The 15,853-nt window shown below is 34.5% G+C and overlaps 1 protein-coding gene across 1 annotated transcript in view; it reads right to left on the bottom strand.

The window, feature by feature from the left end:
* The window catches only part of PKHD1L1 (PKHD1 like 1), a 165,337-nt gene that overhangs the window by 77,317 nt on the left and 72,167 nt on the right, over nt 1-15,853 (bottom strand). The window contains exons 29-40 of the mRNA XM_063606533.1: nt 14,163-14,327; nt 13,059-13,180; nt 11,062-11,194; nt 10,425-10,620; nt 8,664-8,806; nt 8,136-8,240; nt 7,319-7,507; nt 6,397-6,567; nt 5,613-5,839; nt 3,874-4,858; nt 1,137-1,385; nt 39-188 (exon numbers count right to left, since the gene is read on the bottom strand). Of these exons, the coding sequence (XP_063462603.1) occupies nt 39-188; nt 1,137-1,385; nt 3,874-4,858; nt 5,613-5,839; nt 6,397-6,567; nt 7,319-7,507; nt 8,136-8,240; nt 8,664-8,806; nt 10,425-10,620; nt 11,062-11,194; nt 13,059-13,180; nt 14,163-14,327 (2,835 nt within the window). The remainder of the gene's footprint in view (nt 1-38; nt 189-1,136; nt 1,386-3,873; nt 4,859-5,612; nt 5,840-6,396; nt 6,568-7,318; nt 7,508-8,135; nt 8,241-8,663; nt 8,807-10,424; nt 10,621-11,061; nt 11,195-13,058; nt 13,181-14,162; nt 14,328-15,853) is intronic.

The raw sequence follows: 15,853 nt of genomic DNA, 5'->3' as shown, positions 1-15,853 counted from the left end.
GTTCTCAAAGACTGCCATTATTTTTTCTGACAACTTACCATTATTAGATGGAATTTCACATAATAGTGTTGTGTAATCAGATCTAAGCCTGTCAATTGCACATTCGGAGCCACAAACTAATATAATTGAATTTTGTGGATTAAATCCGGTGCCTGTCACAGTCATGGTTTGACCCCCACCAAAGCTCCCTAGTGAAGACAAATAAAAAGGAAAAACACAGCTAATTAAAATAAAACCTCTTCTGTGTACATATTTTTTACCTTTATTTTAAATGTTAAAAGTAAGTTACATTAAATGAAGAGTTTTTTAGAACTGAAATTATAGTGCATTATTCTATTAATGCAACTGAATCTCTTTTGATTGTAGTGTTTTAAAATCTTCACTGAGTAAATGTCATATCTGGTAATTTATTTGAACTATTTCGAGGAACTAAAATTTTATTTAAAAAAGATGTCACAAAGGATTTCAGAGTAGGCAAAACGTAGACTATGCAATTACTATTTTAATTATAAGTAGATTGGTTTATTTATACTTTCTTAAGGTTTTTAACCAAAAATTTTTTTAAATAAAAAAGATACTAATTTATGTGGAAATAATTACATACCAGTGATGTCTAAACATGATTTAAGAAAAATTTTCATGTATAACTGTCATTTTAAGTAGGATTAAGTTTTAAGTAAATTAATCATACATCACTAAGAAATATAAGATATTATATTTTAAAGTTTAGTATTTTGAAATAAATAATTATACACTTACATGCTTATTTATTTGCTACATAAAGCAAAGTATTTGTATTGTGCTATAAATTTTCATGGTGAAACCCTGTCTCTATTAAAAATACAAAAAAAAATTAGCCAGGCATGGTGGCGGGCGCTTGTAGTCCCAGCTACTCGGGAGGCTGAGGCAGGAGAATGGCATGAACCTGGGAGGCAGAGCTTGCAATGAGCCAAGATCGCGCCACTGCACTCCAGCCTGGGCGACAGAGTGAGACTCTGTCTCAAAAAAAAAAAAAAAAAAAAAAAAAAACCTAGAAATTTTACGTGTTTGAGTAACACATTATTTTCTAAATAAGGTTTCTAAATAAGTGTTTACTGAAACAAAATATCTGCAGGTTCTTGCATACTTATGACTACCTTGGCTTGGATTAATATTTTGAATATTAAGCGGGTACTCAAATACAACTGTGGACATGGCTGAGCCTTTTGTCTTATGATGCATCATAACAGGAAATGTGCCCCCAGCATGATCTCCCACGATGCACTGCAACACACTATCATTGGCCATGGTTACATTACACTGAATGTTATTTATCATCACGGAGATTTCCAAGATCTCAAAGCCAAAGTTGGATCCAGTGATCTCAATTTCAGTTCCTGGTGGACCTTAAAAAAAAAAAAAGCACACAATATAAATATATCTAACTATTAATACACATGCATTTAAAGATATACCTCTTTACTTTTACAAATAAAAGAATAACCAGTGTTTTAAAACTAATATAAATATTAACAATACATGCTATGTCATACAATACATTTTGACTACAATATACCCTACAGTCTACTGTATATTAATTATAAGTGATTTATCTCAATGTTTAGTATTTTTCCAGCCCTTCTGTCCGTTCTACTGAGTTGTAAGTTATTAATTCACGCTAATAGAGAATAGAGGAGGAGGAAAGAGCAGGTCTAGAGTTAGGAAGTATGAATGTCTCAGCAGCATGGGTTAGAGCATATTTTAAGGATGAGGCTTACTATCTTTATTTTTGGTAGCTTCCTTCCTGACATTAGCAACTCTTTTGAGGAAAGACTACATTTTTCTTAATTCAAACATTTTTGATAGGTATGACTTGGTAAAGAAATTATGATATGTAAATGGGTGTAAGATAGTAAATACAGAAAAAAAGGAATTAATTTAAAGACTTGTAGGTGAATGTTGATGTTAATGCCTTGAATGAGTGCACATAGAACAAATAATTAGATTCTGGCTGTTCTCTTGCTTCCCTCTTTTGACAAATGTACATGAAGTGCATTAAACATGTGGAACTTTTCATAGGTTGTTCAAATGAATATCCACATACCTAAATTTTAAATGAAAATTCGTCAACATAACTTTTTACAAACGCAGTGCCCTCAAGTAGTAATTTGATTTTAATTCAAGTGATAATAGTAAAGAATTACCATATAATTGACCATAGTGAGGATTGCTTAAATATAAATAATTATTTTATTTTAAACGTGACAGATACTAAAGAGATATTTCATGTTAGGAAAGTTTTTGTTTGTTTGTTTGTTTGTTTTGGAGATGGAGTCTCGCTCAGTCACCCAGGCTGGAGTGCAGTGGTGTGATCTCAGCTCACTGCAACTTCTGCCTCCTGGATTCAAGCGATTCTCCTGCCTCAGCCTCCCAAGTAGCTGGGACTACAGGTGCATGCCGCCACGCCCGGCTAATTTTTTGTATTTTAGTAGAGACGGGGTTTCACCATGTTGCCCAGGCTGATCTCGAACTCCTGAGCTCAGGCAATCTGCCAGCCTCAGCCTCCCGAAATGCTAGGATTACAGGCGTGAACCACCGCACCTGGACAGAATAGTTTTAAGATACAATCTAAAGAAAGTTGTATAGGTCTTAACATTTAATTTTGCTTGACATTTTGCCTTTCAAATGGAACAGAGTTGTTCTCAGTGTGCTCTGTCACCTGTCTCTTCAGCAAATAAAACAGCTCAGTTCTCACATGTCTGCAAGTCTCTTATACCTTTGAATACATTGTTTTGAAAAAAAAATTTCAAAGGCAGAGATGGGAAGAGACACAGTCCATGGAAATAAGAAACATATGCCATTATTTGCAATGATTACAACCACATGGGAAAAGAAATGTGCCATTGTTATTGTTCACATTTTTCAAAATGAGCAAATTTGACATATAAAAGAAGATTTCGACAGCAAACTCCTTGAAGGCAGAAAATACTACTTACCCAAACCTGATACATTTCCCTGTGATGTAACCTAAAAAGACTTTTCTAAAAGGTTAACATTTAATGAGTTCTTCATTAAATGTACTATTCTAAGTTATATTATATGAATAAACTTCTTTAACTTTTTAATGTATGTACCTGCATAAATGAGGAAATTGATGTTTTAAAAAACTTGTCCAAAATTTCATCGCTGGAAATTAAAGGAACCAAAATTTGAACCATTTGAGAGCCAAGCTCTCAACTATTATGCTATAGCTTCCTCTCCGGAATTCAGTACATATATAATAAGCATTCTAATAGCTCAAAGATAATCAGAAATAGCATAGCATAATGACAAAGGACTAAGAAGACATATCAACCTATTGTTAAATTAGAAAAATGAGTCATGCTAAGTAATTAAGAAAATCGTATTTTATAATATTTTCTCCATTGAATGGGCCAATTATCTCCTTAAAAAGAATTCTGGCGTGCTAATAAGTTAATACTCATTTGTAGTTTCATGGAAATAAAGTACTCTGAAACACTCTCAATGTAAGTAAGATTGTAACTTTTGATTTTTAACTGGAGTTTCTAGTGCAAATCAACATCAATAACATAAATGAATTATCAGTTTTGGTCTATCTTCACTTATTTTTTCCTCATTTGAAATTTAGGTCAAGTTAATGGGAATTTTGTTCCTAAATAGAAGTTGAAATTTGGCTAAAATTCTTATCCCATAAATGTGTGAAAAATAATCATACAATAGAGACTACACAGAGCTTGAATCCCAGGTATTAAGTGTAAGTGGGAACATTTATAAACACACCTTAATAGTTATTTACAAATATCATTCCAATTCCATACTAATAAATATTATCGATACTATAATATCAAGATAATAAGGCAGATATTGGAGTACCTCTGCTTGGGATAATTCCTCTGAGAAATGGAGTATCCTCCAGGGCATATGTAAAAAGCAAAGGTGGATAAGCAATTGTATTAACAAAGATTTTAACATCGACCATTCCAGTGGTCCCAGCGGGAGTGCGGCAGTAGACTTCATTGGGGTTGATGGAAATAATTTGACAAGGTTCATCCCCAATAGTGACTGTAGTGTTGCCTGGATAGAAGCCATTTCCTGTGATCACCAGTGTAGTTCCACCACCAATGCTTCCAGAAGTTGGTGATAGAGATGCTACTGGGGGGCTGCTGACAGTCAGGTTTCCCAGAGCCAAGCCTTTACTTCCCACCACAACACTAATAGAATGATGTCCAACTGGGAGAGGAGTCACAAGAGCAGTGATGTTGTTTTCATTAACCTCTATTGCTCTGAACTGTTGATTTCCAATGAAAACAGCAATGTCCTCCAAAACAGTCCCCAAACCTTTTCCTTCAATAAGAACTTTTACAGATCCTATTACAGAGTTTGGGAAGACTCCTGTTATATAAGGAGTGATGCTTTCTAAGTATGAAAAGGTGCAGTTTCCCTGGCACTGGGCAGGCACTCCATGTATTAGAAGATCTACATCCACAAGCTGTTGGGCAGCAGGGGATGTTTCACATTCAATGGCCGTATAATTCACTGATAGAACTTTACATGTGAAATGACCCATAAGGACTTTTACACCTGCAGAAGAAACGGCAAATCCAGAGCCTTTTATGGTCACTCTTGTCATTCCTGTAGTTGATCCTGCATTTGGCAACACCAGGTCAATGTTTGGCAAAAGTACAAATCGCCTATCAAATTCATTGGACAACGTATTGATAGCAGTGCCCAGGTTGTAGACAGTCAAAGTGACAGTTTCCCTGATACCAACATCCATTGAGTTTTGAGGGTCAATATGACATGTAATTGAATCCTCACTACTTTCTTCTACGACACAGGGGTAGCTACCAATTGTAACCTGTAAGTAAAATGAATACAAAATAAAACAAGTCAATACATACCTCCAGTATAAACAAATTTTGTATTAGCAACAACTACAAAATTTAAAAGTTAATCATGTACAAATAAATATCTTTTATTCATAAATTTAATTTGGGAGGGGCTGATTAACGCATCTCTTGGATTAAATTATGATTTTTACATAAATGTGCATTGCTACATTATTCATAATGATCAAAAGGTGAAAACAACCCAAATGTCCATCAACTGATGAATGGATAAATAAAAGGTTGCTTAACATGCAACAGAATATTATTAGGTCACAAAAAGAAATGAAGTAGTGATACATGGTACAACTTGGGTGAACCTTGAAAACATTATGTTGAGTGAAAAATAAATAAACTTGGTCACAATGGACCACATATTGTATGATTCTATTTACAAGAAATGTCCAGAACAGCCAAATCTATAGACAGAAAGTAGATTAGAGACCACCTTAGGCTGGGATCGATGGAGGGGTTAGGTGTGATATCTAAGGGCTTTAGGGTTTTTTTTTTTTTGGGTAATGAAAATGTTCTAAAATTGATTGTGTGATGAATGCCAACTCTGGGTCTATGCTAAAAGTTTATGAATTGTACACTTTAAGTGGGTGAATTGTGTGGTATGTGATATAGCTCAATAAAGCTGGTAAAAATTAAATAACAAGGTTATCGTCAAAATACTTTTATTAGGAACATATAATAGAAGTACAAAGGGGGTATTTATATTCTTACCTTATTAGCACATGGGAGATTACTAAAGCCATGTCCAATAATTGTTATTAGTTCATTTACTGTTCCAGTGGACGGAGTAATGTTGCTTATAGATGGTGAAAAACAACTTGAAACCTCAAATAGCAATCTTTTTGAATTTTTAACCCTGGTATTGTTCAGGCCGCACAGGGGTTCTGTTGCTAGGCAGCCTGCCACAGAGCTTCCCAAGTGCAAATTCTCAGGTCCTCCTTTAGACAAAAGAACTGCCCGTTAAGTCATGAATAACATTCCAAAATGATAACTGTTTTCAAACTGCGTTAATCTTTATTTTGATGATGATGGTTTAAATTCTGGTAAATCTTTTTTGAAAAACAAAATGACAAATGGGTCTTAGGCAGTACAAAAGTATTAAAGACCTGATCAAAGATGTCACAGTAAATAGAGAAAACTGAATATAAAATTGATTTATTTTTCAGTTTGTCCAAGGTCAGACCCCATGGGGAAAATAACAACATCATCTTACATTTCAATATATGTCCAGGCACATACATAGTGTCAGAACTTTTTTACATTACATCTCATTGGAGGCACACAAGGATTCCGGGGGAAAGACTGGTAGGAAGACATTAATGCGATCCTTACTTTAGAGGATAAATTCCAGCCTCAGAGAAGCCCAAACCTATTCAAGGTCACGTGGCTAGTAAGATAGAAGCAGTTAGACCCAGTTATCTGCTACCTGCTCCAGAAATATCACATACACCCTGGGTCACCTGTGTAACAGAGTTTCCATCTTTAACCATCTTACCATAAGCATATGTGGCTTCAGAGCTACCCACAAACAGGTGCAAGGGAATGTGCCTGGTTTCAGCTGGTAAAACATTAATGACTCCTTGGAGAAAAATGGAGTGAGCCTCATCAACATACCCGCTGCTATAATAATGGATTCCAGGTGAAGTAAATTGGTAAGAAAATGAACCTGCCATAAAATGAGATTGTACGTAATAAATATAAGCAATTAATGCATATTTGAAAAGAGACTGAAAACAATTTGAAATGATCATTTAAATGCACATACAGATGACAGTTTCTTATTTTTCATGTGTATGAAATGTCAACAGAATGCAGTAAGAAAACTCGCTATTAAAAGCTATCTTGTGTAATGAAATTACATTCCATGAAAACAAGATCCAGCATTGATTTTCTAGAAAACCATGGCAAGTCTGGCATAACACACCAAAATTTAAAGAAAATTCAACATGAAATGAAAGAAAATTCTTTTTTTCGTGAGTGAAAGGTTCAAAATCTTACATGTACAAAACAAAACAGACAATCTAAAAGGCACATTTTACACTGAGCTGTCCTGTAGGAAACACTGATTTTAAATTGATTTCAGTCAGTCAAAGTTCATCGCTTGCTACCAGATTGGTTTGATTTAAACATATATTCCTATTTTATTGCATTTTGCTTTTTCAATATGTTTTTCAATTGGTTGATTATCACAGAATCAATATAAGATATTTCTAATATCAGAACACACTTGAATATGTATAAAATAACTTGCTTACACTCATTAGTAACATTTTTACTGCAGCAATAAAATGCCAAATACCTTACGCATTTGTGTATATTATTTATGTAAAAATACTGTATTAAATCTACAAAAAATGTCATTTTATTACATTTAGGAAAAAGTGGCATGATGCAAAACCCAATAAGCAGAAACATACCTGATGTAGATTTTTGTCTTCCACTTGTGAATCCTTTGCCATCATAAATTACACTTCCAGGACTGGAGACAGAAAAAATCCTATATCCTATCCCTCTAAGAAACGGATGTGTTTGCCAATGCCATGCCACTGTGTCCCCCACAGACACATTTAGGACTGATGGTGACCAGGCATAACCTAATCCATGTACTGGGGGCAAGAATTGAGTAATATTTTAAAAGAAAAAGAGAATTTCTTAATAATTATCTTTGACAACATGGCAATTTATATACAGTCAGTAGTGAAAACATTTTAATCAACACTAAAACTTAATTACTTACATAATTTAAGCACTTAACAAAAACAAATAGAAATAATGGAAAGCAAGGTAATAAGAAGAAAAGGAAAAATTAAGTCACAAAACTGCAAAAGCGATGATCAACAGACAATTTGAAAAAAAAATTGGAAAGTCAATAAATAGTTTGCTTAGAAATCTTACATAGAATATTTTTAAAGCTATGATCAATTTTAATTGGAATATTCATTTGGAAATCCATGACTGATAATAAACTACAACAATCTGGGAGTTTCTGTACTAGAGCAAAACCAAATGGTAATTCCTGAAGTTGGAAATTGCAAAGTATGGCCTTCTAGACTCAAGTCTACCACTAATTTGCTCTATATGTGACCCTCTATGTCAAGCAGTTACTGCTGACAAATTATAAAAGAAATAACAATACTTAGTCTCTCAATAATTTTAAATATAAAATAAATAAAAATCAAATTAATTTCAGGTTTCAGTGCTTCCATTATTTCATAGTATATAAATGGCTGATACCTGAATCTTTCCCATTGTTGGTAATCCTGAATATATTCCCAGTTGAATGAAGAATACATTTTATGACATTTTCTGATGATGATGTAACATTGCAAGGGATGGACCCTAGAAAGAATAAATACTGCATATTTTTAAAAAGCAAACATTTTGTCAAATTTTTTTTTTGTGAATTATAGAGATGAAGCATAATTCATCAACAGCCAAGACCCTAAAAAAAACTCTGCCTTATATAGCAGGATCTTCAGAACTTCTTTTCTGATAGTAATCATGTGTGAGTACTAATTATTTGTGGAAAAACTCCTCCACTCTATATGTTGCACACACATTAAATACACAGTAGTTATTTATTGAAATAAAAAGTAGTTATTCAGTTTCTCTTTATCACTTTAACCAAATACACTTACCTTTTTTATGCTACTAGAAAAATAAAGCTGTGATTTAGAATATTCATATAATAACTCAGCACCTGTAGTATATCCTTTAAGCTGAGAAAAATGATAATCACTTTCCTATGAATGAAGCTCTTACCTAACAGCACGGTATTCTCAGCTGGTATTGTGCTGAATCCAAAACCTCTTATGGTGATTTCAGTTCCACCAAACAAGGAGCCTCTTTGAGGAAACATGCTGGTCACTTCTAAAACATACTGTATTGAAGAATTTAATTTGTCCCTGAGAAAAAAAAGAATAGATTTTTCAATGAGCTTCCTACTGATTTATCTTGCTAAACTCTTGCTAGGATATGACTTCTTTAGAAAGAGGAAATAACTGGATATTTAACTGTACATTACTTTTTCAAGATAGACAATCTGGCAATTATCATAATCTCGATTTGATTGGATGATATATTCAATATTTTCCCTAACTATGAAAATTACATTTCTGAAAATTCTAATGGCAGAAGAATTTGAGATGGAAGATCCTACAATATTATGGAAAAATATGCTTATGAGAACTGAGGTCTCAAGAAATACATTAGATTTTAAAAAATATTTTATATTTTCATTAGACTAAAACAAAAAGGCAGCTCTGCTTTAAAACTAGCAATTAAATCTCACACATTTGAGTAATCAAAGTTTTGTATAATTAATTTGAAGTTATTATTCCATGTTTGTTGAAAACTTGTCAGGGTCTCCCTTCCCATTACTTCAATGAGAGAGTTTTTAATTTATTTTGCTTGGTTATAATGCATCTGCTAGGAGGCCATCAAAATGTAAATTCTTTTCTGATATGACATATTTGACTTCCAAATCCCAACTTCCCTCGTAACTGCAGAGAGGCAGAAAAATTCACGTGAATCATTGTGTTAACTTTTAACTTCCAAAGCGTAACCTTGTTATTTCTTAAATCTGAATGAGCAATTTTGTATGGTGTCAATTTCACCCATTATATGGTCAAGCTACAGCATAAGCCAATATAGAATCCACGTGAGCTCTGCCCTGTGAAACCAAGAGATGGATGTAGTGCTGAGGTTTATGTTTAATGTTGCTCATCTTCATTTACTTCTTGCAAGATTTTGCTGCAATCATCTCTCCTTCTACTCTGACATTAGCTGTATTGGCCTTTCTGCATCCATAAAATTTCAGTATCTTCCTTTTCTAAGTATTCCAAACCAATAACTTCCTCATACTAGAACTAACATTTTATCAGTTAACAAACAGTTTCAGGGAAAAAGAAATACTAAGTCCTTACAGAAAATTGAGTTGGAGAAAGACTCTCTGCATCATCTCCTTCAGATGGCTACCTCCTACCCATTTCTTGGCTTAATTGTCAGCTTTTCAGAGAACTTTTCCCTGATACTCAGGATAAGTTAGCTCTCTCTATTATAGACTCTTACTGCACCTGGTACCTCTAACTCACAGTATTTTTCACATTTACAATTAAACTCTTGAGGTAATCCTCTGTTTGAAATCTCTCTCTCTCCAAGAAAATTGTGAGCACCATTAGTGCAGGGGAGATGCCACTCTAATCCACTGTAAATCCAGCCAGCAACACTGAGCCCCTAGAAGTTACTTGATATGCATTTCCTGAGTGAATCAAAATCATGTGACATATACATAAGGCTAGTTGTACAGAGAATTTTACAACCTGATCTGAATGGTATTGGTCTCAAAACTATGCATCATATTGCAGTTGTATGAGATATTCTCGGCATCTTTTGCCAAAGAAGATATAGGAAGGTAAAGAGAACAATTAACACCTAAAGCTTAATGCCCACTTCTTTTCCTATCCCAATTCCACTAACCCCATGTGTTCCACAACTCCATCAAGTTTATGTTCATTATCATACCTTGTTGATGCAAAACCCCAGTTTCTGACTTCTACATAGATATCATGTTTTCCAGGAGACAACTTGGGCAAAAGGCATCTAATATCTGTGAAGTTCCAGTGAAGAATCTGGCAGGTTTTTCCTCCAACATACACCGCCATGTTTTGTGTGAGTTCATTTCCAAAATTATAGCCCTTAATTGTTAAATTAACTTCTCCTGGTATTTTAAAATTTAAAAAATAATGCAAAAAGTTCAACTTGTTATCCAGTGTGAAATTTGCATATTAAATAAATCAATTCATCTCTCATCTTTCATTGGATTTAGGAAATCCTAACACTTTGAGAGGCAAAAGGAAAAACAACGAAAGAGTTGGTAGCAGCCACAGAGGGATGAAATGTACATTCAATTGCTCAAAAGGAAAAAAGATGACAAAGTCCTTTTTTAAAAAAAAAAAACTTACTATTTTTCTCCTTATTGCATATGTTCAGTATAAAATAATAAATAGATTAATCTATGATAAAACATACACACACATAAAACTATAACTGGTTTCACTTTAAGAAACAAAACTACAGAAGAAACTATGCTTCAAAAGCCTTTCTAGAAATGTTTTTTATACATAGGACAAATGACCGATCTTATTGAAGAATTTCTTACCTAGTATTGTTCGTACTTTTGGACTAAAATCAGTTATAATTGGTGTCTGTAAACAATTATAACTAAAAGCATCCCTTGCTGTGGCTTGAAATCCATTGGTAGTAACTGAAATATCAACTGTACCCTCAGTTTTCTAAAATAAGAGGAAAAAAATTAGAAAATATTAATTGTTGAGATACAGAAATGCAAGGGATGAAAACAAATAGATTATTCAGAATAAACTTCTGAAGATGTTTTACTTCAGAGACATGATCAGAGTCAGTTTTCATATATTTAGAAAGTTGTGGTGTCAAATATAGGTTACATGCTTGAGTTCTCAAAATAAAGTTACATGACATAGTAGTTTTATGGGTTTTATGATCAATTTAAATGCATCTATATTATTGGATTTCTGATGGCTCTACAATATTGTTGAGATGCTCTGGAGAAGTGATTCTCTGATAAAGCATTAGATACTAAAGTTTGACTTTTTGCTTTTAAAATAGACAGGTATAGCTCTTATTTCTCTTCTCTGACAAATCACATCATTATATCTTTTGAAGACCTCACTCCAGAATCCAAGACTAAGCACTTGGACCCCCTAAGAAAACTATTTGATGCTTTTGCAGATATAGCATCCATGCAATTCCCAATTAGGAAAAACATTTTTTCACATCTAGTATTTATTTAATCCACACTCAGTGTTTAACCGAATGACATATTGTAAACAAAGTAAGTTTTAGTTTACCATATCCCCTCAATTCTCATCTCCATCATTTGGTCCAAAAAACAAATTTATTTTTCCTGCAGATTGCAAATACATAATACCCCCATTTACTCTGCTACACTTTTTTAAAAAAGTCAGTGACAGGATTCATTACGTTTTGGCATGTAATAAGGAAACCAGAGTCACAGTTTAAATTTAAAAACTATGTTTTATGTTCCCCTTCCTGTGTCCCTGGGGCCTGTTGTGGGGTGGGGGGAGGGGGGAGGGATAGCATTAGGAGATATACCTAATGTTAAATGACGAGTTAATGGGTGCAGCACACCAACATGGCACATGTATACATATGTAACTAACCTGCACGTTGTGCACATGTACCCTAAAACTTAAAGCATAATAATAAAAAAACTCTGTTTTAAAAATAAAGAATAATGATTGATTCTAAGAAACAATATTCCACAGAGAACTTCACTTTTTTTGTGAAACTGAAAATTTAACACATTTAAACTAAAACTTTAACACATTTAAAAATGTATTCCTGGCCAGGCGTGGTGGCTCACGTCTGTAATCCCAGCACTTGGGGAGGCTGAGGGGGGTGGATCACAAGGTCAAGAGATTGAGATCATCCTGGCCAATATGGTGAAACCCTGTCTCTACTAAAAATACAAAAATTAGCTGGGCGTGGTGGTACATGCCTGTAATCCCAGTGACTTGGGAGGCTGAGGCAGGAGAATCGCTTGAACCCGGGAGGTGGAGGTTGCAGTGAGGCGAGATCGTGCCATTGCACTACAGACTGGTGACAGAGTGAGACTCCGTCTCAGGAAAAATAAAGTATTCCTTTTTGAAAACTATTATTTTCTAGATTTACTTTCCTGAAATCTTTAGACTACTCATTTTTTTCATCCTTAAATTTACCATGGTAAACTCTCATTCATTCTCAAATTCTGATAGGACATCAACTTTTCTGTGAAACTGTTTCTGACACCCTCTCTCCGCTGTGTTTTATGTTTACTTTGTTACTACTTCTATTAATTCAAATGAAATACATTGTTTAATATTAGCTTATGTGTCACTTTTCTTCATGATTTTAAGTATCTTGAATGTGGAGATAATATTTTGTCTTTGAATCTTAGTGGAAAGATGTGGAAGAAATAAGTTTTAAGGAGCATAATAGAAACCCTGCAGTTCCTAAGTAAATACACCACTTGTTTCACCCCCCGCCCCACTGAGATGTTTCCTAATTTATAAGATTTCAGACTTAGGAGGAAAAAGTGACTGAAATCAGAGGCCTTACTTTTGGTGTCCTGCAGGTTATCCTATTCAAATCCCCTTCAATCACATTGCAGGTTTCATTTCCAACTAATACCTTTGAATTTTCATTAAAGCCAAATCCAGATAAAGTCAGTAGAGTACCACCTTCATAAGAAAAGCAAACAAAAACAACAACAAAACAGTTCAACTATAACAAAAAGAAATGTTAGTAACATTTTTTGAGAATTGTCTTTTGAGAATAGTCTAATGATCCAAGAGATGGACTGGCCAATAGATCAAGGACCAGACTTGAGATGAGTGCAATCCCCACCACACACCTGAGCCTGGGTGCTTTTGCTCAGAACGATAAAGGAGCTGGGCTAAGTGATTTAATGAAATAACAGATTTGCAACACACATTTGCTTTGGGGCATTGGTAGCAGCATCTGCTATTTTTCACAGTGCCTTCATCCTACGAATAATTATGCTGCTTCTATTCACTCAACCATTCTGTGGGTGGAAGAGGAGAGTTAATTAAGACTCTTGCCAAATCTCAAATTTTAATACCTCTAAGTAAAAGGAAAACTAAACTTTAAAAATAAGCGATGAAATAATGTAAAATAAAAGCATACCAAAAGGATCAAAATCAAAGCACAAAACCCTAAACTACGCCTGGTAAAAAAAAACAAACAAATGTACAAAGGAAATGAAGCAAGACAGGAAAAATGTGTTATGTTCTTTCCATCCTCTGTGTTAGCCCTCCTTTCCCCAGTTTGTTCCCAGGACTTTGTCTGGGTCAAGGAGCTCCACTGAGACTGTGGTTACAAACGAAGCAGCTGGTAAGCAGAATAATAACTAATAAATCTTATCTTGACATAATTGATGTGCTTGTTATAGAAACATGTAATAATTGATGATATTAATTCAATAACCTAAGATGTAAGTATAAGCAGCACCCTGACTTGTGCTTTGTAAGAAACAAAAGAATTAGTCAGCCATTTAATCACTGTGCCTTCTCGAAGGAGACTCCCCTTTGTTCTAGAAGAGGAAGCTTTGGGATCCTCTCCCTTCACCCTGTACTAGAAACAGCACATTGAACTGATGGAAATGCATGCAATTTTCTCTCTGTTTAAACTATTAACAATTACCTGCTATGCTTCCAGAATCAGGCCAGATATGTGAGATCTGACTCTGATAAACAAAGTAGAACTCTTCACCCCCTACATTCTGTGCTAGTCCAACATCAGCCATGGACACAGCAACTGGGGCATGTCCAGCACTTCCATTCAGAATCTGGCACTTGAGCTCTTTTTCTTGTGAAAAAAAAGAAAAAGATGAAGAAAATCGTAAATCAAATGGTTTTATGAGATAAAAGTTATGCTTGCAAATGCTAACATTGGCCTTCATTTTTAGATCTCACGAAGTATATCCAGAGAAAACCAATCATATATTAATGGGTGGGGGAATCTTAGTAGGAATAATTCTTACAAACTACCTGAGGCTATGAATCAGACACTCCTAGAAAATAGGTAAACCAATAGTGAAAGCAAAGTAAACAATCTGCTTCTGATGCTACTGTACCCAAAACAGACTATTGTCATAATTTAAAAAAAAACTAGTTTATAAGCTCATTTATTTAATAATTCTAAAATTTTTGGTCAAACATATTATGTCTAAAATTGTGCAAAATACGTTTTATCAGGAAAGATGATCAAAAAATAAATGAAGGGCAGGCGCGGTGGCTCACGCCTGTAATCCCAGCACTTTAGAAGGCTGAGGCGGGTGGATCACCTGAGTTCACGAGTTCAAGACCAGCTTGGCCAACATGGTGAAACCCTGTCTCTACTAAAAATACAAAAAATAGCTTGGTGTGGTGGCAGGCACCTGTAATCTCAGCTACTTGGGAGGCTGAGGCAGAAGAATCACTTGAACCCGAGAGGCAGAGGTTGCAGTGAGCTGAGATCATGCCACTGTACTCCAGCCTGGGCAGCAGAATGAGACTCCATCTCAAAAAAAGCAAAAACACAGAAACCAAAACAAAACAAAAACCAAAAAACAAAACACCAAAAACAAAACCAAAAAAGTAAATGAAAACATTATCTTACTTTTTTTTTTTTTTGAAATGTGACCATTTAATTCCTCAGCAGAGATGTATGTATGAAAACATAATTTCTATCACTGGTGATAGGAGAATTTGATATTGAGGATTTCATGAGTTGGGAAGAGTGATTTTTTTCTCTCTTTTTTAAAATTATACTTTAAGTTCTGGGATACATGTGCAAAACATGCAGGTTTGTTACATAGATATACACATATCATGGTGGTTTGCTGCACCCATTAACCCGTCACCTACATTAGGTATTTCTTCTAATGCTATCCCTCCCCTAGCCCCCAACCCCTCGACAGGCCCTGGTGTGTGATGTTCCCCTCTTTCTCATTGTTCAACTCCCACTTATGAGTGAGAATATCTGGTGTTTGGTTTTCCATTCTTGTGTTAGTTTACTGAGAATGATGGTTTCCAGCTTCATCCATGTCCCTGCAAAGGATATGAACTCATCCTTTTCATGGCTGCATAGTATTCCATGGTGTATATGTACCACATTTACTTTTTCTTTAGAACACCAATAATACAGGTGCAGTATTGACTCTTAGAGCTTAACAATGCATAAAAGATCTAAACTAAAAACAACAGAAAGGATTTGGTAAATGAATTTACTTATGTAATTTCAATTGATTTAAGTTAAGAAAAATCTCCTAGAATTATGAAAGACAACTTTTAGGGAAATAAATAACTATGGCCTTCACTATTTCAAGATGTTAAAAAAATTTGAATGATCTT

Source organism: Pan paniscus, chromosome 7 (assembly GCF_029289425.2).
Source record: "Pan paniscus chromosome 7, NHGRI_mPanPan1-v2.0_pri, whole genome shotgun sequence".
NCBI lineage: Eukaryota > Metazoa > Chordata > Mammalia > Primates > Hominidae > Pan > Pan paniscus.
This window is presented reverse-complemented; position numbering and strand designations above follow the sequence as displayed.